Raw genomic sequence first — 26,302 nt, forward strand, 5'->3', positions numbered from 1 at the left:
GTGCAAATGTGATGCACGTACTGCGGCAGTCGTACAGACAACTGGACGGTCCAAAAGTTGGCCGACCTATTACTGGCTGAGGTTTTAGTAGAGTTGTGGCTGAACCACATAAAAATATATCATTAATTTTAATCTCCCCAATCAATGATAATGTTATGTTGGAATGTTGTTAAAGAGGGTCAAAATGTTTCAACCCAGTTTGTTTTGCAGATTCTGTTTAGCAGCTTTAATATAGGGAGAACACAACTTCCAGATATTGTGAGTAAAATCAGGTTTTTTCTCTTTGTCAGTTTAACAGTTTCTGTTGTGCCTGTCACTGTTCCCTGTCTGTTTTCTTACCTGGTTCTTCCTGACCTTGTACTTTCTCCTCACGTTCCCCTCTTTCCTCTCTCCCTCTTTCGACTGACAATCATACACAAATAGATTGTATTCAATCAGATGAAAAATTAAATTAATATGAAAAAATACTATTAAGATCACTAACAAAAAGTCCTCTCTCAGTCTACTTTCAACCAAAAGGCAAATAACCAAACCACACGAACATCTAATAAAAGATATAAACATTGAAACACTGATCCAACATTATTCTTGATTCACGGATCATTTGATCTTACACTTTTTCCTGAATGTGGCTCCTTTTTTTGAAAAAACTTCCTTATATCCATTATGAACCTGGCTGTCTCTCTGTACACAAACACACACACACACACACACACACACACACACACACACACACACACACACACACACACACACACACAACAGGAGTTATAAGGTTAATGGGCATTCAGTCAGTTAGCTAGTTAGCATCCATTTAAAACAGGACAGTGGTAACAACAGCAGGCTACGGACAATTATAAGTTTTAGATTTTAAATAGTCTGTATACATTTCAATGGGAGCAACAGGACGGTCAAATGTCGCTGATTTTACTACAGAGCAGGACGGATTGTAGGGTAGCAAACATCGTGGGAAAACACGCTTTCAACACTGCAGGTTACCTGGTGTAATGTTTTTCAGCTAAAAGAAACATGGCCTGACTCCTACCTAACTATATAAAGAGTAACTGAAGGTTAAATGCAGCCAATATGTCCTGTTTTAAGCCAGGCACTTACACCTCCGCTCTGCTGCGTCTCAGCCACCATCCTCTGGCAGAAAGGGCGCTAAAGCCAGAGCAGGGGAGAGCTGGAACAAACCACTTTAGGAGGGGGGGAGGTTATCTATACTTTTGTTGTTAAAGTGTTACGTCTCAACCAAGTCTGTATGCTTTTTATATTTTTAGTAGTGTGTCACACAAACAGCAAATATTGTCAAAAAAGTAAGAAATCTTTGGGGGTGCTTTGATTCATTTTGGGGGGTGCTGAAGCACCCAGGCTAACTGGGAACATTCCCGCATCAATCAAGTCAAACTTCTGTTATTGAAGCTAGCTGCCCACAATGGTGGAGAGAAAAGTTGATTCTGAAAGCAGAGCCTTTCAGCGCCAGTGGGAGACTGAATATATGTTTACAGACATGCTGGTAAACCCATGTATCTTATTAGTGGAGCTAATGTGGCTGTAATTAAGGAATTTAATTTAAGACGGCACTTCGAGACAAAACGTCAGGATAACCTGAAAAACCTAAATGCAGAGCAGAAACTACAGAAAGTAGAAGAGCTAAAGAAGAATCTGACATTTCAGCAGACGTTTGTCACTGTGATAGATTGATTATTTGTTGAAGTTCATAATGGAGTAAAAAGTTGTGGTTAAAAGTTACCCAATATATTATTCAATTTATTTCAAATATGTAAATGTATAAACAAGGGTAAACGAAGTCCCATCAAAGAGATGTAATGTAACACAGGCTAAAATAGTTAAAAGAGTTCATGACTATGTTCAACCGGATAATAATCCTTAATGCGACTACAACCTGTGTAACATTCAATCTGTGATCTACTTGTTGAGCCTGGGGAATAATCCATGTGATTTAGTGATCACGATTGATTAGTTATGCCTGCCGTTGCCGGAAGGGGGAGCTCTGGCCACGAAGCAATGAAGCTGCTGAAGGAGAAGCATCGTGTCTGAGCGTCGTCATTGACTTATCCCCTTTTCAGCCCCTTTTCAGGGTGTAACATCACCAGAGCAAAATCACAAAGTGAAGCTGTTGTGAGAGCAAGTTTTATTGTAGCAGAGGAGCCAAATCAGCCCGATACCACTCTGAAGAGCTGCATGATGAAGCTGTGCGACGTCTTGTGTCCAAACAAAACGCAGATTTTTGCAAATGTGGGCCTGAGCAGAAATACGATTGCTGATCGGGTTTGTGAGATGGCCACTGATTTAAGAACACAGTTGTGTGAAAGAAGCAAAAACTTTATTGCTTGCTGTGGATGAAAGTACAGACATGATGGACATTGCACAGCTGGCCATCTTCATCCGTGGAGAGGAAATACTGAACATTAAATCGATGCACGGGACAACGACAGGGAAAGACATTTTTGAAAACGTATGTTAAAGTGTAACCGACATGAAACTGCCCTTGTGTGTGCTTTTTTTGCTTTTTCTGGGGGTTTTGGCAGCATGTTCATATTTCTAACTTGCATAATTTTGACAGGATATATTTTTATGAAGAGCAAAATATTTAAAGTTTATTTAATCTGGAATATTATTCCTGTCTGTTTTTATTCATATTTATGTTTAAAAAAACATTGTTTTAGTGTGTTCAATAAATGTTTATCTTGTTTGGCCCACGACCTAAAGTGTGCCTTGAGTTTTGGCCCCCTGTGCGATTGAGTTTGACGCCCCTGATCTAATCTGACTGAGCTGGAGCTGTTTTGCAAAGAAGAATGTGCAAAGATTTCAGTCTGTAGATGTGCAAAGCTGGTACAGACAGACCCTAAAAGACTGGCAGCTGGAACTGCAGCAAAAGCTGGTTCTACAAAGTATTGACTCAGGGGCTGAATAATTACACACACCCCACTTTGCAGTTATTTATTTGTAAAAAATGTTTGGAATCATGTATGATTTTCGTTCCACTTCTCACGTGTGCACCACTTTGTGTTGGTCTTTCACCTGGAATTCCACTAACATTGATTCATGTTTGTGGCTGTAATGTGACAAAATGTGGAAAAGTTCAAGGGGGCCGAATATTTTTGCAAGCCACTGTGTCACGATCCTGGGTCTTATGACCCAGTGTTTTGAGTTTTAGTTCTTTTGATGTTCATAGTGTATGTTTAAGCTTATTAGGTTTCCTATGTTCATTTGCTTATTAGCTCCCCCTTGTGTTTTCAACCCCTGTGAAGTCTCCCTTGCCCTTCGTGTGTTTCATGTCTGTTGTCTTATGTTGTCATGTCTGCCTCTCGTGTTTCCTGTTTTATTTTGAAGAGATCTCGTGTTTTTATATTATGGATTATGTTTTGAGTCCTTTATTGTACTGTTTCCTGTTTCCCTAGATTTCAGTTATGGTTATCATAGGTTTAGTTCTTTGGCTTTGTAATATGGCTTCCCTGTGTTCAATGTTGTGTCTACTGTGACCTCTTTATACCATGTTTCTGGTCCCTATGTTCTGTCTTCTCAGTTGCTGTTAAGTTTGCATGTTTAGAGTTCAGTGTGTTTCCTGTTTTATTTTGAAGGTCCATGTCTCATGTGAGTGTTTCTAGTTTTGCTTCCCTTGTCTCGTCCAGCCTGATTACTCCCAGCTGTGCTCTCCTTCTGTGTCTCATTCCCTCGTTATCCCTCAGTGTATTTAAGCCCTGTGTTTCTCTTTGTCAGTGTCGTAGTCTCCCTCATGGCGTGTTTCCCTGTGTGTCAGTTTATCCATGCCCCAGTTTAGTTTTGTTATATTTTTGTGCCATTCTGCAATAAAGCAGCTTTTTGAGTTTTATTCCTGCGTGGTGAGTTTTGCGTTTGGGTCCTTCTCTTGCCTGTACACAGCCGAAACATGACACACTGTATATTTGAGACGGGCAGTTCACAGTCAGCCTGACACCTGCTGGCAGTCAGGTGATGATGACGCAGACGAGCTTTAGTCTACATCAAACATCTGTGATACCAGATTATTAATAACATGTGCAAACAAGGAAATTATAAAAAATATGAGCAGTGATTGTAAAGAACAGTGTGTTTCAAAAAATGCAATTTTATCCCTTTGTCAACATACGAGGCTAACACACCAAAGTCCCCCAAACTTTCAGTTCTGCTCCATCTTTTTAGCACCAAATCACAAGAACAGTGACCTCAAAGCATTTTGTACTCGACTGAAATAGTTTACATTAATACAGAGGAAATGCTAACAATCACGGCTCCCTGTGAACAAGCACTTAGCAACAGTGCGAAGGAAAAACTCCCTTGTAACAGGAGGAAACCTCCAGCAGGTCCAAGCTCAGGGAGGCGCGGCCATCTGCTGGTGTATTGGTGGTAAAAGGAGGGAGAAAAGGAAAAGAAAGCACGGGGAGACGCCACAACACACAGACTAAAGGAAAGGGGGGACAAAATTCACTGGCAGTGCTGATATAGAAACATGTGGGCAGTGAAAACATTTCCAAATTCTTTTATTTATTTTTAAATCCTTCTATTTTCTCACCCCACCTACCTGTCTGAGCTGCGTTACTCCTACTGATGAGAGGTCACATGAAGGTGCTTTTCAACTTGATAAATTACCCCAGACTTTTTCAATCAATAGGTAAGAGTGTGTTCACATGAAAGAGGCAGTGTTCCCATGTTTACGATTCTGACCAATCAGAAACAGACACAGGTCTATTGGCATCAGAGCCACTGATGGTGTGTGTGTGTCCATGACTCACACAGAAATCAAAGCGACGCCCAGACAAGAGGCCACCTTTCGCTGTCCGTGTCCCAGAGCTGCAGCCATCACCCTGCTGCAGTGGAGCAGACGTGGCCTGGATCCTCTGTTCTATCGTAACTTGTTTCAAAGACAGCAGCCTGAGTCCTTTGGAGACCGAGTGGAGTTGAAGGATGGAGACCTCACTTTGATTCTGAAGAACGTCATCATCAGCGATAACGGCACAAACAAGTGTCGGATTGTGTTCAGGAACAAAAAGAGCACGAGAGATCGTTCAGTGCTTCATCAAGCTCACAGTGAGGCCTCGGGTGAGTTTGGATCATCCTACTACTGCTGTTACTGCAAAATATACAGAAAATGCAAAAAATCCTCTTGATTTTCTCATGTTAAATATTCCAGTTCTTTGATCTTTGGGCTGAAGGAAGAACAGCACTCGGTGTATAAATGCTCAATCAACAATCTCTTTATTCCAGACAAACACTTTGACCATAAACCATCCGGATGGGGAGATGAGCGCGGGAGGGTGTCCGCCTGATCTCCAAGTGTCTGAGCGTTTCTCACATTCTTATAGCTTCAGCCCCTCCAAGCTAAACATCCACATTCTTTCTCTCTCAGTGAGCCCGAGTTATGACCTCGGCTTCCTGTGCAGCATGTTCTGTTCTTTTCTAATCAGACAAATAAGGCCTTGATTCTCTGAAAACAGTATTTCTTATAACTCAGCAGTATCATGCATCATAAAACAATATCATTCATTCACCATAAATCAGCAGTCTGATGTAATACAAATCAGTCTGATAAATCAAATAGTTATCACCTTCTTCTAAGTCTGGAGAATAATGCAAACTAAAACTACATAATAATTTCACAATCTTTAATTAGGGGTACAACGTGGCATAAGATAATATAATAATCTTACACTCATAGTTATGGAATTATAGAAATTTATAGTCTTGAGTAATAAACTGCAGCAATATTGATCTGACTCTAAGTTCTCATCACGAAACTCTTCTGATCATTTCATCTGAGCACACATTTGAGTGAAGTCTCACTTTAGACCACACAGATGTCAAAGTGAGGTCTGAACAAGACGTCACTCTTCAGTGTCGGGGACCCACAGATGCAGATATCACAGCATTAGAGTGGAGCAGACCCGAGCTCGAGTCAGACGGCTCTGTGTTCTTCCAAAGCCATCACTCAGATGAGAACTATCAGCACGAGTCCTTCAAATGCCGAGTGGAGCTGAGACGCTCATCCATGAAGGAGCGAGACGTTTCTGTGATTGTGAGGAACATCAGCATCAGCGATACAGGAAGATATGAATGTAAGATTACAGCCAACCACAGCATCTGTGGTGAGAGAGTCATCAAGGAGTTCAGGCACTCCATCAAGCTCACAGTCACAGACTCAGGTGAGATTCTAGAGTTGCAGGGCTTCCTCCAGAGCAGCTGTTAGAAACACAGCTGCATCTTCTTTCTCTCACACACAGAAAAGAGTGAGACAGAGTGAGGCATCAGGGAGTTTAATTACCAGCTTTAAGACAAATGAATGAGAGTGCTGAATGATAGCACTCATGAGTGGTGCAGCATGCTTTAATTACTACCCACTAGTGAATGTGTCAGCAGCTGAAACTGTATTAATGGTGATTTAAAGAAACGAGTCCCAGTGTGTAGACCAGGCAAGCTGCTTCACTTGTAACACACTGGCAGAAACCCCAAGTCAGTTAGGATGACTACCTGAACATTTGAATGTTTCCACTGGTCACTGAGGTGGTACGTTACAGGGATCCAGTCTGTTCATTTACAGGACTCTACTAGAGCTGCTTTGCATGACTCACAGTTGAAATAATGCTTCTTTGTCTGATGCAGGGCCTTGGTTCACCCCATCAGTCGTGCAGGGGGTCGTCTGCTCTGCAAAAGTGCACTTTAATGTAAACTGTGCAGCAGTGCTGCAAACTAATCCAGACGAAATAAAAGCACAATGTCAGGAGCTACTGCAGTTCAGCATCAAACGTAGGCCAAATCAATCATTAATATGATTTTCATGATCATCTTGTTTGTCTCAATGTTCTTATGATTCAAAGAAACATCCAGCAGCTGTGAGATCGGCTGTACTGATTTAAAATGAAGTGTGTACGGCCCCGAAGCCTCTGAATGAGCTGCAGATGTGTTTCAAACTCCTGTAACAAAAGCAAACATGTCTGCATACCGGCTAACTTTGTCCACACACTGTTTCTGCTCTGCAGGTTTCACAGATGAAGATGCAAATAGTGGAGGATACGGGGATGGAGGAGATTGGGTTGGACTTTCATTAATAGTTTGTCTGTTAGTTTGGGCTGTTTGTTGTTCCTGCTGCTTCCGCTGTCGTCATAATTACCTGCAAGGAACTAAAGCCATTATAGCAGCATCCTCCTGAAAACAACATCTGCTCTGCTTTTCCACAAGAATGAAGATGCAGAGGTCTGGCTTTAGGATCTGAGCTCAGATAACATCTGGAGTTTAAAGCATCATTTTAATCTTCTTCTGCACAAAATGGCTCAGTCGAGTGCTGCCAACTCCAAGAGGTTTTCGGAGGATCGGGTGATGGAGATCTATAAAGTAGGAGTAACATTATATAGCTACTATGTCAAAATTCTATAGTATGGTATATGATATGGCACAGCCCTGCTGTAAAGATCAAATGTGTGACAGTGAAAGGTGCTACAAAGAAGTCGGGAGAGAAATGCTGCAGAAAAGTCTCTTTAGCAAACAACGAGCAAACATAAAGCCCGTCCATTTCACATTTAAGGCAGGTAGTATGTTTGTTTTTCTAATGTTGACAAACTGACCCTCCATCCATCCACTTCTGCTGATCCTTTTCAGGGTCGCGGGGGCGCTGGAGCCTAACCCAGCTGTCTTAGAGCGAGACAGACTGAAGACCTGTCCAGTCCGCTGTCCCTACTAAGTGCATGTCCTTGAAACAGTGGAATAAAAACTAAAGCAATGACAAATAATGATCCTCATCATCAACATTACTACCGAAATGTGAACTAGCAAGTACAGCCTGAGCTCATAGAAACAACATCTTTGTAATCTGTAACAGTTTTGGATTTTTGGACATGTTAAACAACTTTTAAAGGGTTTTTCACAAAGATGCTGAACATTAAATGCAGGATGCCACAGACATCCATTTTAGCCAACAATCTGCCATCTTCACCTCCAGTGTTCAAATAAAACGGAGACGTTGTGACATCAGCAGGAGACAGAGATCAGCTAGAGACACGCAGACAGTTTAAGCAGGCTGCTGTTCAAGTGGAGGCTGGTATGAATCCTGCTTCTGTTTATGTTTCCTGTTGAACAAAAACTTGACCAGAAACTGACATACCAACTTTCAGACTAGCAGATCCATCCTCCTTCCCTCCATCCTCTGTGTGTCCTTCTGTCTGACCTGCAGCTGAGAAACAGGTGTGAGGTGTCAGCTGTCAGGTAGGTGATGAGTGAAGAACAGAACAGAATCCATTTCCTCTTCAAACTGCTGTCAGACATGAGCTGTGTCCCAATTCGTCGGCTGCATCCTTCGGAGGACCCGGCCTTTGCGGTCTACGTGGGCCGGGATGGTGGGGACAGAGAGGCTGTAACTACATCTGCTGGTGTCACTGTGACCTCAGAGCAGTTTACATGAAACATGAAACGAATTACAACTTTTGCGATATTGACCAGCTCATGATGCAGAGTGTAGACTGTATCTGTGATAATGAAAATGATTTAAGGACTGGTTTATGACACGTCTATAAAAAATATAAAGTCTGTACAAATGTGAAACTACAAAGTTAAAAGCAGCTGGAACGACAGCTGTTCAAAGCTGAACACTTACATCAGCCAGAAGACAGAGTGAGTCCTCCATCTCTCTGAAGGAGGCCATCGTGGTGAGCACAGATGCAGCAGCAGTGTGGATGTGTCCACTCTCACAGTGTCTCTCTTTCAAGTTTGTCCTCACATTCTCAAAAAAAGAACATGTCTATGCAGATGCCCAGAGCCTAACAACACACCCGCTATAAAAACTTTTGCACCACCAGATTTTCATATACTTACATTTGAAAGTGTTCGTCTCCTGCATTAACTCCCACTTCGATCACTATCATTATCAGAAAAATATCTCCTGTATGGCCCGCAATGAATCCTGGGATATGTTGGGCCACAAAGGACACACCTGACCCATCCTTCAAATTCAGGGAAATGAAGGACGCATTTGGAAGACTTCAAATTTGAACAGCCTTCGTCGCGTCCATGTGATACAATTTCCTACAAATGTGGCATTCGAAGCATCCTCTCCCTGAATTTGGAAACACCCAATGTGATGATAGAGAGCAGGAAGAACCAGTCTCAACAAGAGACACACACACCTGATTTCCTGTAACTGCAGAGGGGAGGAGCCACCCGAGCAGGTGGGAACAGGAAGAGAAACAGCTGAGCCTCCGTCAGAGCAGCAGGAGGACGGTGGAGCTGAGGCAGGGTGAGTGTTAACACCACATTGTTGTAGTTTTGCTGTCAGAGTCTCTGAGTGTGTTTGTTTGTGTGACTGTAGAGAGAAGAAGAGTCACAGTGAGCTCTGTAGCTGTGATTGGCTCAATAATCACCTTCAATGGACTGAACGCAGAGAACGAGCCGAGGAACCTGACAAACCTGTTTGTGTGTGTGTCTGTGTGTGTGTGTGTACCTGTTTAGACATGTTTGTGAGGACAAAGAGTTGGTATGCTACTATGTGGGCTAATAGAGTCCCACAAAATGGCCGTCCTCACGAGTTTGAGGATATTTTTGAGGCTTTTTGGTGTCCTCACTAAAATCTGAAAACAAGTGTCTGTGTGTGTGTCTGTGTGTGTATGTGTCATAAAGAGAGTCGAGTTCACGGTCGCACACTTTCTATCACAGAGGCTGTATCCCAATTCTTCGGAGCCCCTCTGATGACATGGTCCAAAAAATAAATCAATTGTGGCCACAAAATACTACTTCGTGCGCACGAAATGCTAATTTGTGGGCACGAAACACTTGACCAATAACCGTGATCCTTCCCAGGCCCTTGCAGTTGGTTGACAATAAAATCTATCCCGGCGTCCAGGCCCTGTAAAGCAACTGGGCTCTCAGTATCCTGTTTAAATGTCTCTCCGTAATAATGGTTCCTTGCATTGCAGGCTTTTCAAAATGCATTGTAGCTCATTCCCAGCCTAAAATAAAACTCACTCATACCGTCTCTGTCCACGGTGTATAGGTTTAGCCTACTCTCATGCTTGTGTCTCTACGCAGCTGTCCAGGAATTGTATCAATATGATGTTGCCACAAATGCGTAATTCGTTGCCACGTTATACCCATTTCGTGCTCTCGAAAATAGTATTTCGAGGGTATTTTGTGGCCACAATTTATTTATTTTTGGACCATGTCATCAGAGGGGCTCCGTACAATTCAGGTACTATTATTATACTATTAGTGTTAATTGTACTTTCTGCAGTGTTTAAATGATTACATATACACACAGTTACTGTCCCTCCACACATACGACTTGGTTCTCCTTCTATGCCCCAGCTTTGTTTACTTTTTCCCACCGAGGCTTCTAGACTTCTGATTGGCCAGCATTTCTGCACGGTTAGGAATAAATCTCCACCTGTTGCTTTGGCATGTTCCTAGCAGTGTTTTCCTTCATTTCTGCCTTTACGTGTGGACGGGATTATTTTTGAAAACAAAAACGGAAAATCTCCGTTCTCAAAAATACCCGTGTACGTGTGGACGTAGCCTCAGTCTATGTATTTACTGCTTTGTGGTGAAGGTCCGTGTCTCATGTCAGTGTGTTTAGTTTGCGTTTCCTCTGTCTCATCTTGTCAATCACTCCCAGCTGTGTCCTGGGACAGGGATAAAGGGCAAAAAAACAAAAACCAACTAAATAAGCAGACAAAAAAAAAATAATATATATATATATATATATATATACACACACACACATACATCAATCACCTGGATCACCTGTTGAGAAAGAAAAAAGAAAACAAGCAGAAGAAAACGAGAGCAATACAATAAACAACATCACAATGATATATAGTAATATAACAGTAAATACTAAATATTAAACATTATTGTGCAGCACATAAGATCAACAGAACACAGTGTGCTTTGAGGTACACTCTAAGAACTAAAACTGATAATTACTTAAATATTTTGGTGCAACACACTGACATTTTAGACCTTCTTCAGAATACTGTATATACTATGGGCATCATGGTGCTGATCCAGAATCCTTACATTATTATTTATTACTAGAGCTACAATAATAAAGCAATGAGGAGGAGGAAGTAATAAATATGAAATAATGTATTTATGATGATTCCATTTGTTTCACTATCCACTCTGTGCAGGGCAAAGCTTATTACATGTATAGAGATACAATCATTTTACTGCTGTAAAATCCAAATTTTGTCTTATTTAAAATATAAATCTAATATAATCTGCATCTTAATGTATGTTCTTTAAAATACAGTGTGTTTTTTAATATATTATAATTATAATAATGCATAATTATGTGGACATGTATATTAGATCGTTTTTTAGTGAAATATAATCCCCCCAGAAGGGCAGGAAATGCTCTGTAACTTACTTTAAAACTAAATATGTTCACTAAAACGGTGACAGAGCTACAGACCCATGACAGCCTTACACAGGTAGCCAGCAGCTATGACCAGCACTACTTGTGCAGTTAATAAAAGGACAGGTAATGTTTGTCGCGCTGTTGCACACACAGCACGCTCGTTTGTTTCAGTTCGTCAAATTGCCACAAGACAACTTACCAACGTGTACGAAATAAGCTAATACTCCTGTGTGCTACACACTACAGTGTACGCTGTACACCTACTTACTGGGTTTGTCGCATCAGTCTGTGTCTCTGAGTTAACTTGTGTTTCTCCTACAGCTCCGGACCGCAAAAAATGCGCGTGCTCTTTGTGAGCTCGTTCCCGGCTCGTAACCAGCGCGTTCTGCCGTCGAGGGCGATCATTGGTTAAATGTGATCATGTGACTGATGCAAGCCAGATCCTTTTATTTAGCAAAACTATGATTAATAGTTAAATATTATTGTTGAAGGGCACAGACAGGACTCCGCACGCACGCACACATTAAAAAAAATAATACTTTTTTTTTTTAAAAAGTTGCCTCAACAAAAGGGCACCTTGGGCACCCATCAGGAAAGGGGCGGGTGCTCAAGCCCCTCTAGCCCCCCCCCCCCCCCCCTCTGCACGTGCCTGTCGCAGAGAACGGGGGTGTGAGAAGACTCCAAAACCTCCCTCCGCCCGCTCATTGTAGTGTTGATGCATGTGTGTTCTAAGGTGCATTTCCCCAGCTTTGGAAAATTCAGAGGCACAGATGAAGCTGGGGTACACAAAAACTGTAAAGCCAGGTGGAAAAGGTTCAGATAAGATGTCTTCCTGTTCCCCCAGTACGTTAAAGGATCCTCTGATCTTGGAATGTTTCTCTCCGACACTCTCCACAATACTAAGGGGTTGGCAGTCTGTTATAATAAAACTCAGGACTGCATGGTCCAGAACAGACTTCCTAGGTGCTTGATTTCAAAATAATAAAACGCATGTTAATTAAAAAATGATGATAAAGCAGTTCAGTGTCAATATAGGCCGACCTGTGTTCATTCTCGGTGTGTTTGTCTCCTCATTTTCATGTTTGGTTCTGTAATGCCTGAACACTGAGGAGGTGCTTTTGATTGTGTAACAAAGCTCAGCAGAATAGAAAATAAATAATTTACACTGCAAGTCACATTGCTGTTTTTCCTATTCTGATAGATTACACTGAAACAAAGACAGACAAACTATTCCCTTATTTGCAGTTAAAAGATCAAAATGATCCCACACAGCAGAAACATTTTTTTTTCTTTCAAGCTCAATTTTGTTATGGAGAGATGTTTTTTTTTTTTGTTTTTTTTTTTATCTTTGCGAGAGTAATTTTGGTTTTTTGGGGGGTTTTTTGGTGGCGACTCATCCCATTCACAGATGCAGATGCGGTACCTTTTAAACACAGTTTAGCGCGTTGGTAATGAGCGATACAGCAGCTGTATCGATCACGTGACTTTTTCTTAAAGCGACACACGCACCGATACAGGTTTCGCTCTGTGAGCTTGATACAAGCGTCGGTGCATCAGTGTTGCTGGACCCATCACTACTATTTCGGAGTTGACGTCACGCCGCAATGCATTGTGGGAGCGCGGCGGCATTTTCGGGGTCTACGAATCAAATCAAACACACTGTGTTGGAACGACGATTACAAGATGCTTAAAAGCAGCTTAAAAGAGAATGGACTGTATAGAGACCGATTGCGTCCAGAGGCGAAGCGGCGGTACTTGCAGAAAATAGTAGTGATGGGCAGATGAAGCCCCATGAAGCACTGAAGCTTTTCATCCAATTGGTTCACCCCAATGCGAAGCTTCATGAAGCTTCATTTGCTCTAGCAGGACACCTACTGGACGTAAAAATAATAGCTGGCATGAATTTGAAGAGTGTGGCATTTTGCACACAGCCTGTAAATGTCAACAACAAAAGGAGTGTGTAAAACATGTATATTGTAGTGATGCAGTATACTGTGTATATTTATAGTGGCAGTATGGAAAATGATTATTTGGAAATGCTTGAAATGGAAATGATCATTTACTGTGAGGTGAGGTGTGGTTGGGGTGTGGACAGTAGTTGTGCTTTTGTAACGTTGAGGTATGGACAGCTACACACTGAGGCTTTGAGCCTCAGTCCTGCCTGTTCACATTTTATTCTGTAAAAACTAAATTTTCACTGCTTTTATGACCTTTTTAGTGGGGAGAACATAGCTGGGATTTAATGATTTAACAAATCTTTTAAATCCTTTGTCCTCCACAATGCTAAATAGCTGTGAGTCCTCAATCACCATGCTAACCAGGTCTTCATCTATTTGAGATTGTTCTCCTGAGGAAAGACAATAAAGACAAAGCACAAATATAAATATCACACACGTAACTTATAACAGCTGTATAATATTGTTATATAATTTAGTAACATTACAGCATGCTATATTATCATTGCATTTGATGGCTCACCTGGTCTTGCTCCACAATCGGTGTTCCCCTTATTCTCATGCAAAGCTCTGTAGTGCCTAAGCATGGATGAGGTGTTGTTATATCCCAGCTCCCTGGCACATAGCAAACACTTCACCTTGTACAAAAGTACAGACAGCTCAACATAAATTGTATTGCACCATCAGTATTATGAAAATACATCTTCTGTAGAAATTTACATACCTTGTTGGGAGGAATAAGATCAAAATGTTCCCACACAGGGGAGGACATCCTCCTCTTCTTAGCTGGCCCCATTCTCTCCTGACTTTCTCTCCTCACTCTCATAAACCTCCAAACTGTCTCCAAACTCTCACTAACCGCAACTCTCCATCAAACACCCACATTTTGATTGAAGTCTGAGGGCTTTATATCGCTGTCATATCTCGCGGCAAAGTTCGAACCACTTCATGAACCAGTCACGTGGTACAGCCGGGCAGCGAGGCTTCGGACGTCATCATTTTCAGCTCCTCCCATAAATGAAGCAAGCCTCGATACGCGCTTCGCGGAAACGCCCCCTCCATTACTCGACACACGCTCCGAAGCCTCGATACAGAACGTCCCATCACTAGAAAATAGCGTGCATTGGAAATGTGGACCCGTATGAAATACGGCCGTGGAGTAGAAACCCTGAAGACCAACCGCTATTGACGTAGCCTGATATATTTCATACCTTATCTGTGGAGTCAGCGCGTACAAGTCGTCATTCAATCAAAGGTAAGTCAGCTCGAGTACAGCGAGTGAAATGCGTTTGATTTCCCTGCAAACATTCACATTAGTGCAGCATAAATTCATTCATGAGGGGAAATTACAGTGAGAACATGTGGAGACTGTTAGGTGGATAACATAGTGAGTTCAGTGCATTGATGAGACACTGTCCTGAAGGATTTAGTTATTCTCTATGGTTAAAGAAATTGCAATGATTTATTAATGTTTATTATAAATAATTCTAATTATACATCTTGCTTCCATATTTGTATCTTGTGTCACTAAAAATACATTTTATTTTAGTTTTATACTTTAATGACCTGCAGAATCTCCTTAACATATTAAGTGATTCATAATTGTCACTTTATGCTTTCTCCATCTCTAAAGTGATGACATCCTTGCATTACATACTTTAGGTTCATTTTCTGCAGGCAGGTTTCTGACAGAACAGGCAGATTTACACTATAACATGCAGCGTTCTATAGATGGACACATAAAGAAATGAAAAATTACATGTATGTGCTAACTTTCTTGACACTTTGTTACATTTATGATAAAGTAGATTAAACACATTTGTGTCGGCCTTGGCTCATAGTTCTTGTCTTTAAATGAACTTTGTCTGTGTGTGTTTCAGGTGCTGCACTCTAAGACTGAATGAACCAGCATTGCAGCCATGGGTCACTGTGAGCATCACAGGGAAGGTTGAAGCCGCCCGCTGCACCTGTATGGCCGGAGTCGCAGAGACCTGCAGCCACGTCGCTGCTCTTCTGTCTAAAGTAGACGGAACAGTGTTGATCCGTGGCACAAGGACTGTTACAGATGAACCTGCATACTGGGTTTTGCCTGGTAATAATACCAAGATACACCCAGAGGTTGGCCATAAGATAGACGACTTCTCTTCAGCTGCCCAAAAAAAGGCTCTTGATCAAAACATACACAGACCATCTGTAGTGACAGGTAAAAGGAGCCGTCCTCAAAAAAGAAAAACCCCACCTGCTACTGTGGAGGAGTTGTCACTGCTATAATGCCATCATGTTTTATCTAGGGGTCTAGATGTATGCCTGTAGTGCACTGCTGTGTAAATAATTTGCATTTACTGAATATGTACTGACTGAGTCCCACTGTTCAAAAGTTGAATAAAGAAACTAAATTATTTTGCCTTTTTTTTTTTTTATTAAAACCACTTTATAGAACATCACATCAGTAACAGTGTAGAATCCATGTCATTTACAGTTTACAAATGACAATGTTTACACCAAATCATGAGTGTTTACATGATATCACCCACTACTAACATTACTTTATTTACTGTATCTTTTGAAAAAATAACAGCACAAGACTTAAGAACATTTAACAGGAGCAGGTTTCATTCTTCTCTGGTTTTATTATCACACTGTTCACCAAACGCAGCAAACCTTCACCATCTTATCCAGAAGGGTCACCTCTTCACCCTCACATGGAAGAAGTAATCTGATTGGCATGGTGGTTTGTTTGAAGCAGGTCCCTCGTGTAGCGCTGGAAACCTGTCATGATGTTTCATCCATTTCATCGGCTGGTTTGCTGCAATAATGCCAAATAATTAGCAACTCTATAAATAGACGGTAGTTCTGCAAAATCACTCAGTAGGATGTTTGTTCTAATTTGCTATGAGCTCAGAGCGCATCGAAAATGAAACTAATAGGCTATAAAGATATGAACATATTTAGAACTTACCGGAATGAAAATGTCTGGAGCACCAACAGATATTTGGAGATGGAAGAGAGCTGCACGTCAGCTCATCTCACAGCTGCTATCCAGGCTAGACGCCTTCGTTTGGTAACATCGATACACGAGCTGCCTCATGTCGCTTCCAGGTTGGGAAAGCATAAAAAGACAATCCAACCTTATTCCCGTGCCGGTCGTAAGATTGCAGCCGAGCACACAGCAAGTACGAACCATGGCTATGCTATCGCTCCTAGCTTAGACCCCCAAAATGGTGAATCGGGCCAAAATCCTTTCCACGCCCACCCCCGTGACATCACGCTCCGAAGCCCTATAGTGATGTGTTGTGGTGCTTTGCTCCCACCCCTTGTGTTCCGTGTTTTCGTCTTCCCTTCGTGTAATTCTTCATATTCGTGTACTGTTAGTTTTCCCAGTTTAGGTTTTTGCTTAGTTTCCATGCTCACCTTCGCCATTTCTGTTTGTATCACCATGTGATGAATAAACTCACTTGCATCTGAGCTGCCTGCATAAAGGGTCCTTTAATAATTTACACACGGCTCGCAAACCGTGACAAAAACACTGGAAAAATTGGGCTGTTCTAAAACGTTTGACGGGTAGTGTATATATTTAGTTTATATATTTTCTTTATTTATAATAGTTTGTTTTATATTGTAGCAAAGTGTTACTTGGATACTTCTCTATGTGCTTCTTCATGTGCAATTTTGTTGCATTCTGAGCCTAAGAAATTTATTGTGATGAACTGCTGTTAGAATCAAGTTAAATTCTGATAAATCAGACAATTACCTCTCCAGCTGTTGTTACAGTCTTTGTTTATCGGGTCCTTACAGGGTAAAAGATGACGACACCTAAAGAAATCCTTCTGGGGACTTTGGAGGATTTGGAACGTGATGACTTTGAAAAATTTAAGTGGCATCTGAAGAACGGGTCTGTAGAAGGTTTACCAGCAATCCCAGTGAGTAAACTGGAGAATGCAGAGAGGACGGACATAGTGGATCTGATGTTTGATACCTACTCTATCAACACTTTTGAAGTTGCTAAAAATCTTTTGGGGAGGATAAACAAGAATGATCTGTTGGAGAATTTAAATAAAACCATCCCAGAACCCACAGGTAAGTCAGGGAATGACTAAACAAAAAATACATAAACAATAAAAACATTAGTTAACATTACACAGGTGCCATTAAAATCTATATAAATAATAAATCCAAAACACTTGCCAACACTTTCAGGAGTGAGAGACTGCAGAAAGCCAACAGTTTATGTTTTATGCATCTGCACAAATAACCTCCTGTGTACACATGAATATCTGCTCTTTGGGTTGGTTTGATTAAAATGGGACCAGCAGCAGGTTTTCTGCCCATTTTACAGATTTATATTGTCAGATTGGTTTTAGAGCTGTTTTATCAACATAAATGAGGCGACAACAACAGTTTGGGACACGTCACAAATATGATCAAAGTGCTTTTTCTTAAATCTATTTACCAGTTGAAGGTAAAGTTAAAAAAAATGGCTGCCATTTCTTTCTGCTGTTTGGAGACCCAAACAAAAAAATGCCCACACAGTAAATGCTTTTTATTATGGTTGATAAACAGGACACTAAGGTGATTGGTCAAAGGTTGGAGGAAAGCCACAGTTCTCCTTATTTGACTGAAATCCACCATTTCAGCTCATGTTTTTTCTTCTGCAGCTTTCTGGGAGATTCCACTTCAGCCTTCTGCTGGCAACGCTCCCGTTACCAAGCTTCCCTTAGGCAGCATCATTAGAAGACATAGCATACATTTACACTGCTATGCAGATGATACCCAGCTCCATCTGTCCATGAAGTCAGATAACACACACCAATTAGTTAAACTGCAGGAATGTCTTAAAGACATAAAGACCTGGATGGCCGCTAACTTTCTGCTTCTTAATTCAGATCAAACTGAGGTTATTGTACTCGGCCCTGAAAATCTTAGAAATATGGTATCTAAGCAGATTCTTACTCTGGATGGCATTACCTTGGCCTCCAGTAACACTGTGAGGAACCTTGGAGTCATTTTTGACCAGGACATGTCCTTCAACGCACATATTAAACAAACATGTAAGACTGCTTTCTTCCATTTGTGCAACATCTCTAAAGTTAGAAATATCCTGTCTCAGAGTGACGCTGAAAAACTAGTTCTGTCATGGTCCTGGGTCGTTCAGCGTTTTGTTTCATTTTTGGTATCACCTTGTGTACTTTGTGTTAATTCTGATTTTGTATTAGTTCTTAGGTTGATCTCTACCTGTGTCTTTCCTCTGTGTTCTGTTCGTGTCCCCGAGTTTGTGTTGTAAAACAGTCTGTTTCCTGTTTTACTTTGAAGGTTTGTGTCTCGTCTTGTGAATTAGGATCAGCTGTGCTCCCCTCCTGTGTGTCATTCCCTCATTACCTTGTGTGTATTTATAGTATGTGTCTGCCTGTGTTCCTCGTTGTGTCGTCTGCATTACTGTGTTAATCAGTGTTACTACTCGTCTCTCTATCCAGCCTTCTTTGTGTCATCTCTGTGTATTCCCCGCTGTCCTTATGTTTTCAGGTTTGTCTGTTACAGTGGCTTGCAAAAGTATTCGGCCCCCTTGAACTTTTCCACATTTTGTCACATTACAGCCACAAACATGAATCAGTTTTATTTGAATTCCAGGTGAAAGACCAACACAAAGCGGTGTACACGTGAGAAGTGGAATGACAATCATACATGACTCCAAACATTTTTTACAAATAAATAACTGCAAAGTGGGGTGTGCGTAATTATTCAGCCCCCTTTGGTTTGAGTGCAGTCAGTTGCACATAGACGTTGCCTGATGAGTGCTAATGACTAAATAGAGTGCACCTGTGTGTAATCGAACAAGGCCGAACAAGGAGAGTGCTGATCCGAAATGCAGCCAAGAGGCCCATGGTGACTCTGGACGAGCTGCAGAGATCTACAGCTCAGGTGGGGGAATTATTAGTCGTGCACTGCACAAAGTTGGCCTTTATGGAAGAGCGGCAAGAAGAAAGCCATTGTTAACAGAAAACCATAAGAAGTCCCGTTTGCAGTTTGCCACAAGCCATGTGGGGGACACAGCAAACATGTGGAAGAAGGTGCTCAGGTCAGATGAGACCAAAATGGAACTTATTGTTCAAAATGCAAAACGCTATGTGTGGTGGAAAACTAACACTGCACATGACTCTGAACACACCATCCCCACTGTCAAATATGGTGGTGGCAGCATCATGCTCTGGGGGTGCTTCTCTTCAGCAGGGACAGGGAAGCTGGTCAGAGTTGATGGGAAGATGGATGGAGCCAAATACAGGGCAATCTTGGAAGAAAACCTCTTGGAGTCTGCAAAAGACTTGAGACTGGGGCGGAGGTTCCCCTTCCAGCAGGACAACGACCCTGAACATAAAGCCAGGGCAACAATGGAATGGTTTAAAACAAAACATGTCCATGTGTTAGAACGGCCCAGTCAAAGTCCAGATCTAAATCCAATCCAGAATCTGTGGCAAGATCTGAAAACTGCTGTTCACAAACGCTGCCCATCTAATCTGCCTGAGCTGGAGCTGTTTTGCAAAGAAGAATGGGCAAGAATTTCAGTCTGTAGATGTGCAAAGCTGGTAGAGACAGACCCTAAAAGACTGGCAGCTGGAACTGCAGCAAAAGCTGGTTCTACAAAGTATTGACTCAGGGGGCTGAATAATTACGCACACCCCACTTTGCAGTTATTTATTTGTACAAAATGTTTGGAATGATGTATGATTTTCGTTCCACTTCTCACGTGTGCACCACTTTGTGTTGGTCTTTCACCTGGAATTCCACTAACATTGATTCATGTTTGTGGCTGTAATGTGACAAAATGTGGAAAAGTTCAAGGGGGCCGAATACTTTTGCAAGCCACTGTAGTTTTTCCAGTTTAGGTTTATGTTTAGTTCTGCCCTCACCTTGGTTTGTTCACTGTAAATAAAACCTCACTCGCATCTCCACCACTGTCTGCAACTTGGGTCCTCATTTAACTCCACCGCACGACTGCTGCCCCAGCCGTGACAAGTTTATGCATTTATTACGTCAAGGCTGGATGACTGTAATTCATTATTATCAGCAAGTCCTAAAAACTCGCTGAAAAGGCTTCAGTTAATCCAAAATGCTGCAGCAAGAGTCCTGACAGGGACTAGAAAGAGAGAGCAGATTTCTCCTGTATCGACTTCTTGTTAAATCCAGAATTGAATTCAAAATCCTGCTCCTCACATACAAGGTCTTAAATAATCAGGCCCCATCTTATCTTAATGACCTTGTAGTACCATATCCCCCTATTAGAGCACTTCGCTCTCGCTCTGCAGGCCTACTTGTTGTTCACAGAGTATTTAAAAGTAGAATGGGAGGCAGAGCCTTCAGTTTTCAGGACCCAAAAAGATAGTTGGGGTTTTTTCTGTTGTATTATTGTAGGTTCTTTATCTTACAATATAAAGCACATTGGGGTGACTGTTGTTGTTATTTGGAGGAATTAAAAAAAAACTTTTATACTTGAAATTCTTTCATTTATTCTACATATTTATTCATCACTGGCTCCATAGTGTTGTTTATGTAATATGTGAAATGTTGCTAGTATTGATTTGGTGCTGTATAAATAAACATAATTAAATCAAATGTGTCTCTATAAAACCTGCCCTCAGTTATAACCCAAGTGTCAGGGCTCAATGGCTCATGAAAAGGAATGGAGTCAAGCACAGAACCAAAAAACGGAGGCTGAGTGACTTTTAACAGAAATGTATTTTACTAGATTTCTTGACGGAGAAAGCTGAATCACGGCTAAATTCAACAGCAAGCGAGGTATTATGAGAAGTGCAGAGCTGAGGCCAGAACATAAGCTGAGGCAGGTCAAAGGAACAACAGGGGCAGAATCGGGCGAATAGAAACTATCCAGGATCACTGGAACAAAGGAGATAATAATCAGAGTGGTCCACAGTGTAGTGAATGAGTCCAAGATTTAAAAACTAAGAGGTGTTACGTGGCTGCAGGTGGAGATCAGCTGGAGGAGGAGATGAATTAAATCTGGGTACAGAGTGAGATGTGGGTGCACAGGGAGGCAGGCAGCTGAGGATGGCAGTTTGCAAGAGTGAGTTTTCCCAGCAGTGGCAGGCCAGAATCCTGAGGCGTGACTTATGGCGAGAGTTGGAAGATGTATCCAGGTGCCGACTAGGGAACAGGAAAAGAGGGTTACGCGAAACAAGCTGAGGAGCACAAGACAAAATGTGAGGCAGAGAACTGACTGTGGTAAGCACACAATCTGGAGAAGGTTCATTGTGAGTGCTGCTCATAGATACTGCCGGAGTAATTGGCAACAGGTGAGGAGCAGGGAGGAGTGAGGAGGGCTCCACCCAGGCGAGGAGAGCTGATGCTGTGGAAAGTTACTCAGACTCACTCGGATCATGACACCAAGAGTCCAGTGAACTGAACACATAACCACAGTAACCAGAATGCAGTTTTCTCATTTGTGTCATTTGCTGTTTATTCATGCAGAGATTCTCACTGAGTGTCAGCTCAAACTCAAGTCAGACCTGAAGCAGAAGTTCCAGTGTGTGCTCGAGGGGATTTCTACAACAGAAAACCCGACCCTCCTGAGTCAGATCTACACAGAGCTCTATATCACAGGGGGAGGGACTGCAGAGGTCAATGATGAACATGAGGTCAGACAGATTGAAACAGCATCCAGGAAACCGGACAGACCAGAAACAACCATCAGACAAGAAGACATCTTTAAACTCCCACCTGGAAGAGATAAACCAATCAGAACAGTGCTGACAATGGGAGTGGCTGGCATTGGGAAAACAGTCCTAACACAGAAGTTCACTCTGGACTGGGCTGAAGACAAAGCCAACCAGGACATCCAGTTCATGTTTCCATTCACTTTCAGAGAGCTGAATCTGCTGAAAGAGGAAAAGTTCAGCTTGGTGGAACTTGTTCATCACATCTTTACTGAAACCAAAAAAGCAGGAATCTACATCTTTGAAGACTTCCAGGTTGTGTTCATCTTTGATGGTCTGGATGAGTGTCGACCTCCTCTGGACTTCCACAAAACTGCAATCCTGACTGACCCTAGAAAGTCCACCTCAGTGGATGTGCTGCTGATAAACCTCATCAGGGGGAAACTGCTTCCCTCTGCTCGCCTCTGGATAACCACACGACCTGCAGCAGCCAATAAGATCCTTTGTGACATTGTTGACATGGTGACAGAAGTCAGAGGGTTCACTGACCCACAGAAGGAGGAGTACTTCAGGAAGAGATTCGGAGATTCGGAGCAGGCCAGCAGCATCATCTCCCACATCAAGACATCACGAAGCCTCCACATCATGTGCCACATCCCAGTCTTCTGCTGGATCACTGCTACAGTTCTGGAGTTTGTCATGAAGAACAAAGAGAGTCAAGATCTGCCTAAGACTCTCACAGAGCTCTACCTACGCCTTGTGCTATTTCACCTAACAACGAAGGACATCAAGTATGATGACACAGATTCATGCAGGAAGATCATTGAGTCTCTGGGAAAACTGGCCTTTGATCAGCTGCAGAAAGGAAACCTGATCTTCTATCAATCAGACCTGACAGAGTGTGGCATCGATATCAGAGCAGCCTCAGTGTACTCAGGAGTGTTCACACAGATCTTTAAAGCTGATGAGTGCCACATGTTCAACAACGTTGTTTACTGTTTCGTCCATCTGAGCATTCAGGAGTTCTTTGCTGCTCTTCATGTCTATCTGACCTTCATCAACTCTGGAGTCAACCTGCTTAAGAAACAATCTCCTCGCTTTAAAATCTTCCAGAAAACACTTACTGTAAAAGACTTCTACCAGAGTGCTGTGGACAAAGCCTTAAAGAGTCCAAATGGACACCTGGACTTGTTCCTCCGCTTCCTCCTGGGTCTTTCACTGCAGACCAATCAGGATCTTCTATGCATGCTGACACAGACAGGAAGTAGCTCACAGACCAATCAGGAAACAGTCCAGTACATCAAGAAGAAGCTCAGTGGGAAACTGTCTGCAGAGAAAAGCATCAACCTGTTCCACTGTCTGAATGAACTGGATGATCGTTCTCTAGTGGAGGAGATCCAACAGTCCCTGAGATCAGGACGTCTCTCCACAGATCAACTGTCTCCTGCTCAGTGGTCGGCTCTGGTCTTCATCTTACTGTCATCAGATCTGGATGAGTTCGACCTGGAGAAATACTCCCGTTCAGAGAAGGCATTTTTGAAACTGCTGCCAGTGGTCAAAGCATCCAAGAAAGTGCTGTAAGTGAATCTATGAACAAATATGTTTAATAATGCTAGATGAATAAAAGAATATGTCTCCATTGTTATTCTTCCTCAGGCTGAGAGATTGTAAACTCTCAAAAAGAAGCTTTGAAGCTTTGTCTGAAATTCTCAGCTCCCCATCCAATCATCTGAGAGAGCTGGACCTGAGCTCGAACTACCTGCAGGATTCAGGATTGGATTTGCTGTGTGTTGGACTAAAGAGTCCTGACTGTAAACTTGAAACTCTCGGGTAAGGATACAGACTTTTTGACACTTTTTGACTCTTAAATCTGTAAGTTTATCTTGATGCGGACGTTCAAAGTCAGCACAATTTTCCTTTTAAGTTCCTGAGTTTATATTTTTGACTGTCAGGTTGTCTGGACAGATGTTTTTATTTTATTTTATTTTTTTACTTGTCCCTAAAGTCAGAACTAAACCCACATGTAGATGACTTTCAAATTCAAATTCAAATTCAAATTCAAATTTTATTTGTCACGTACACAGTCATACACAGTACGATATGTAGTGAAATGCTTGGACAACTGCTCGTGACCTAAAGAAAACAAAAAAGGAAAAGGCTATGAATAAGATAGGAAATAAATATGAAAAATTAAAAAGGGTAAATTTAACTAGGAAGGAATAAAATATAAATTAAGGTTAAAAATGAAATAACTGTACAACACAAATTAGAATGAAGGGTAAATTTAACTGGGAAAGAATAAGATAAAATACATAAATTAAAGTTGAAAATAAAATAAGTGTACAACAAAATACACAATATAGAACTATATAAGAATGTATGAAGAAATATAAATAAATATATACACAATAACAGCAGCTGTACAAGTATTAGCTTGAAATGAAGAATATAGTGTCCAGTGTTGTGCAATCCACATTATGTCTTGTGCAGTGCAAATATGCTTAAAGTGATTTAAGTGATGAAGTGAAAACAATGTCCAGAATGTCCAGTGTGTGTGTAAGAACTGTATGTGTGGGTCAGTACTGTGTGGTGGTGTGATTGTGATTGAGAGACCGTATCGCCTGCGGGAAGAAGCTCCTCCTCAGTCTCTCTGTGTTGGTCTTCAGGGAGCGGAATCGCTTTCCTGACCTCAACAGAGAGAACAGTCTGTTGTTGGGATGGCTGAGGTCCTTCACGATCTTCCTGGCCTTGGTCCAGCACCGCCTGCTGTAGATTGAGTGCAGGTCAGGGAGCTCGGAGCGGATGGTGCGCTCAGCTGATCGCACAACCCTCTGTAGAGCTCGTCTGTCCTGCATGGTGCTGTTCCCGAACCAGGTTAAGATGTTTCCCGTCAGGATGCTCTCTATGGTGCACGAGTAAAAGTTCCTGAGCACCTTGGGGGGCAGTTGGAAGTCTCTCAAGCGGCGTCCGGGTACACACCGGCTCACTCCTTGGCGGCTCGCTCGGGCCACTTCGGAGGTGGGGTGCCCCCGGCCTCTCGGCCTGGGGCTCGGTCACTCAGGCACAGCTGGCTGCCGGCGGAGCTCACGGGCGCGTCACTGCAACTCCCCCTGGCTTCTGCTCCGCGGCTGCTGAATGAGCCCTCATCTGGGACTCTCCTTAGCTCTTACTGGGACAGTGGCGCGGCTGCCCCTCTGTGGGTCTTCCTTGGTCTCTTGTGTTCTGGGGGCCTCTGGATGTCTGGAGTTTTGATCTCCTCCATACCTGCTTGATACCATAGAGGACAGGGCTGTGGCTCCCCACACTCCCTAGCAGATCATTACATGGAGAAACCTTTGGAATGCAAGCATGCTGATCCACACAGGTATGCACACAGGTGTACACACGGGTGTTCACAGACGCAGACTACAGCTTTCTTGGCTGCTGCCTCAAAGCACACTGTGCGCTGGCTATCTTGCGTGCTGCACAATATCGTTTATTATTTAGTAACTATCGATATCTACTGCTAGCTAGTTTATTGTGATGGTGCTTTTTTTTTCTTATTATGTTGCTCTTTGTTGTTTGCTTTCTCCTCTGTTTTTTTTTCTCCATACAGGTGACCCAGGAGTTTTGTTTTTTTTGTTTGTTTGTTTTTTTCTCTCTTCCCCCCCTTCTCACCGTCTCTTCTCCCCTTTGGTTTTCTTTTTTTCTCTCCCTCTCTTTCTTTCATTCTTTCCCCCTGTCCTATCCCACAGTCATGTCTGTCCCGTTTGTAGCAACTGAAAATAAAATAAATTCATAATTATAATAAAGGTCAATCAAATGGACCAATATGGCAAGGCCATGATGATCCACTTGGTAAAATAAATCCGCTTGGCATCTTTCTTGGCCTTAAGACAACAATTCTGATGGCTAAAGATCCAAACGGGACAAAAAAAAAAAAAAGGAAGTCTCTCGAGCGTCTGAGGTGGTAGAGACGCTGTCGGGCCTTTTTCACCACGGTGTTGATGTGACAGGACCATGACAGGTCCTGCGTGATGTGAACTCCGAGGTATTTGAAGTTGTCCACTCTCTCCACTGGGCACTCGTTGATGACGGGGGTCTGGTAGTTCCTCTCCTGCTTAGTGCTGAAGTCCACTATCAGCTCCTTTGTCTTACTGATGTTTAGAAGGAGGTTGTTCCTCTGGCACCAGTTCTCCAGATTCCTAATCTCCTTCAGGTAGGCCGTCTCGTTGTTATCAGAGATCAGGCCCACCACGACGGTGTCGTCAGCAAACTTGATGATGGTGGTGGAGCTGGTAGTGGCCACACAGTCATATGTGTAC

At 42.3% G+C, this 26,302-nt stretch overlaps 2 protein-coding genes and 3 long non-coding RNA genes across 5 annotated transcripts in view; 3 read left to right on the plus strand and 2 right to left on the minus strand.

The window, feature by feature from the left end:
* LOC309701531 (NACHT, LRR and PYD domains-containing protein 12-like) overlaps positions 1-26,302 on the plus strand; it is a 123,371-nt gene that overhangs the window by 63,422 nt on the left and 33,647 nt on the right. The gene's annotated exons all lie outside the window — the stretch shown is intronic.
* Positions 88-1,136, minus strand: LOC309701613. Its single transcript, XR_014275173.1, has 3 exons — positions 1,046-1,136; positions 615-684; positions 88-402 (listed from the first exon to the last, which is right to left on the minus strand). It is a non-coding gene; the product is annotated as an uncharacterized lncRNA (long non-coding RNA).
* On the minus strand, positions 9,694-11,828 carry LOC309701621. The gene is made up of 3 exons (XR_014275182.1): positions 11,649-11,828; positions 10,744-10,761; positions 9,694-10,640 (listed from the first exon to the last, which is right to left on the minus strand). It is a non-coding gene; the product is annotated as an uncharacterized lncRNA (long non-coding RNA).
* Positions 14,450-15,734, plus strand: LOC309701605. The gene is made up of 2 exons (XR_014275164.1): positions 14,450-14,590; positions 15,216-15,734. It is a non-coding gene; the product is annotated as an uncharacterized lncRNA (long non-coding RNA).
* On the plus strand, positions 17,139-23,579 carry LOC309700376 (NLR family CARD domain-containing protein 3-like; the record flags this gene model as incomplete). The annotated part of the gene is made up of 2 exons (XM_082523896.1): positions 17,139-17,412; positions 21,814-23,579. 2 exons carry the CDS (start codon positions 17,139-17,141, stop codon positions 23,577-23,579), a joined length of 2,040 nt encoding a protein of 679 aa, XP_082380022.1.

Source organism: Aulonocara stuartgranti (genome assembly GCF_965226115.1).
Source record: "Aulonocara stuartgranti genome assembly, chromosome: 23".
Taxonomy (NCBI): Eukaryota; Metazoa; Chordata; class Actinopteri; order Cichliformes; family Cichlidae; genus Aulonocara; species Aulonocara stuartgranti.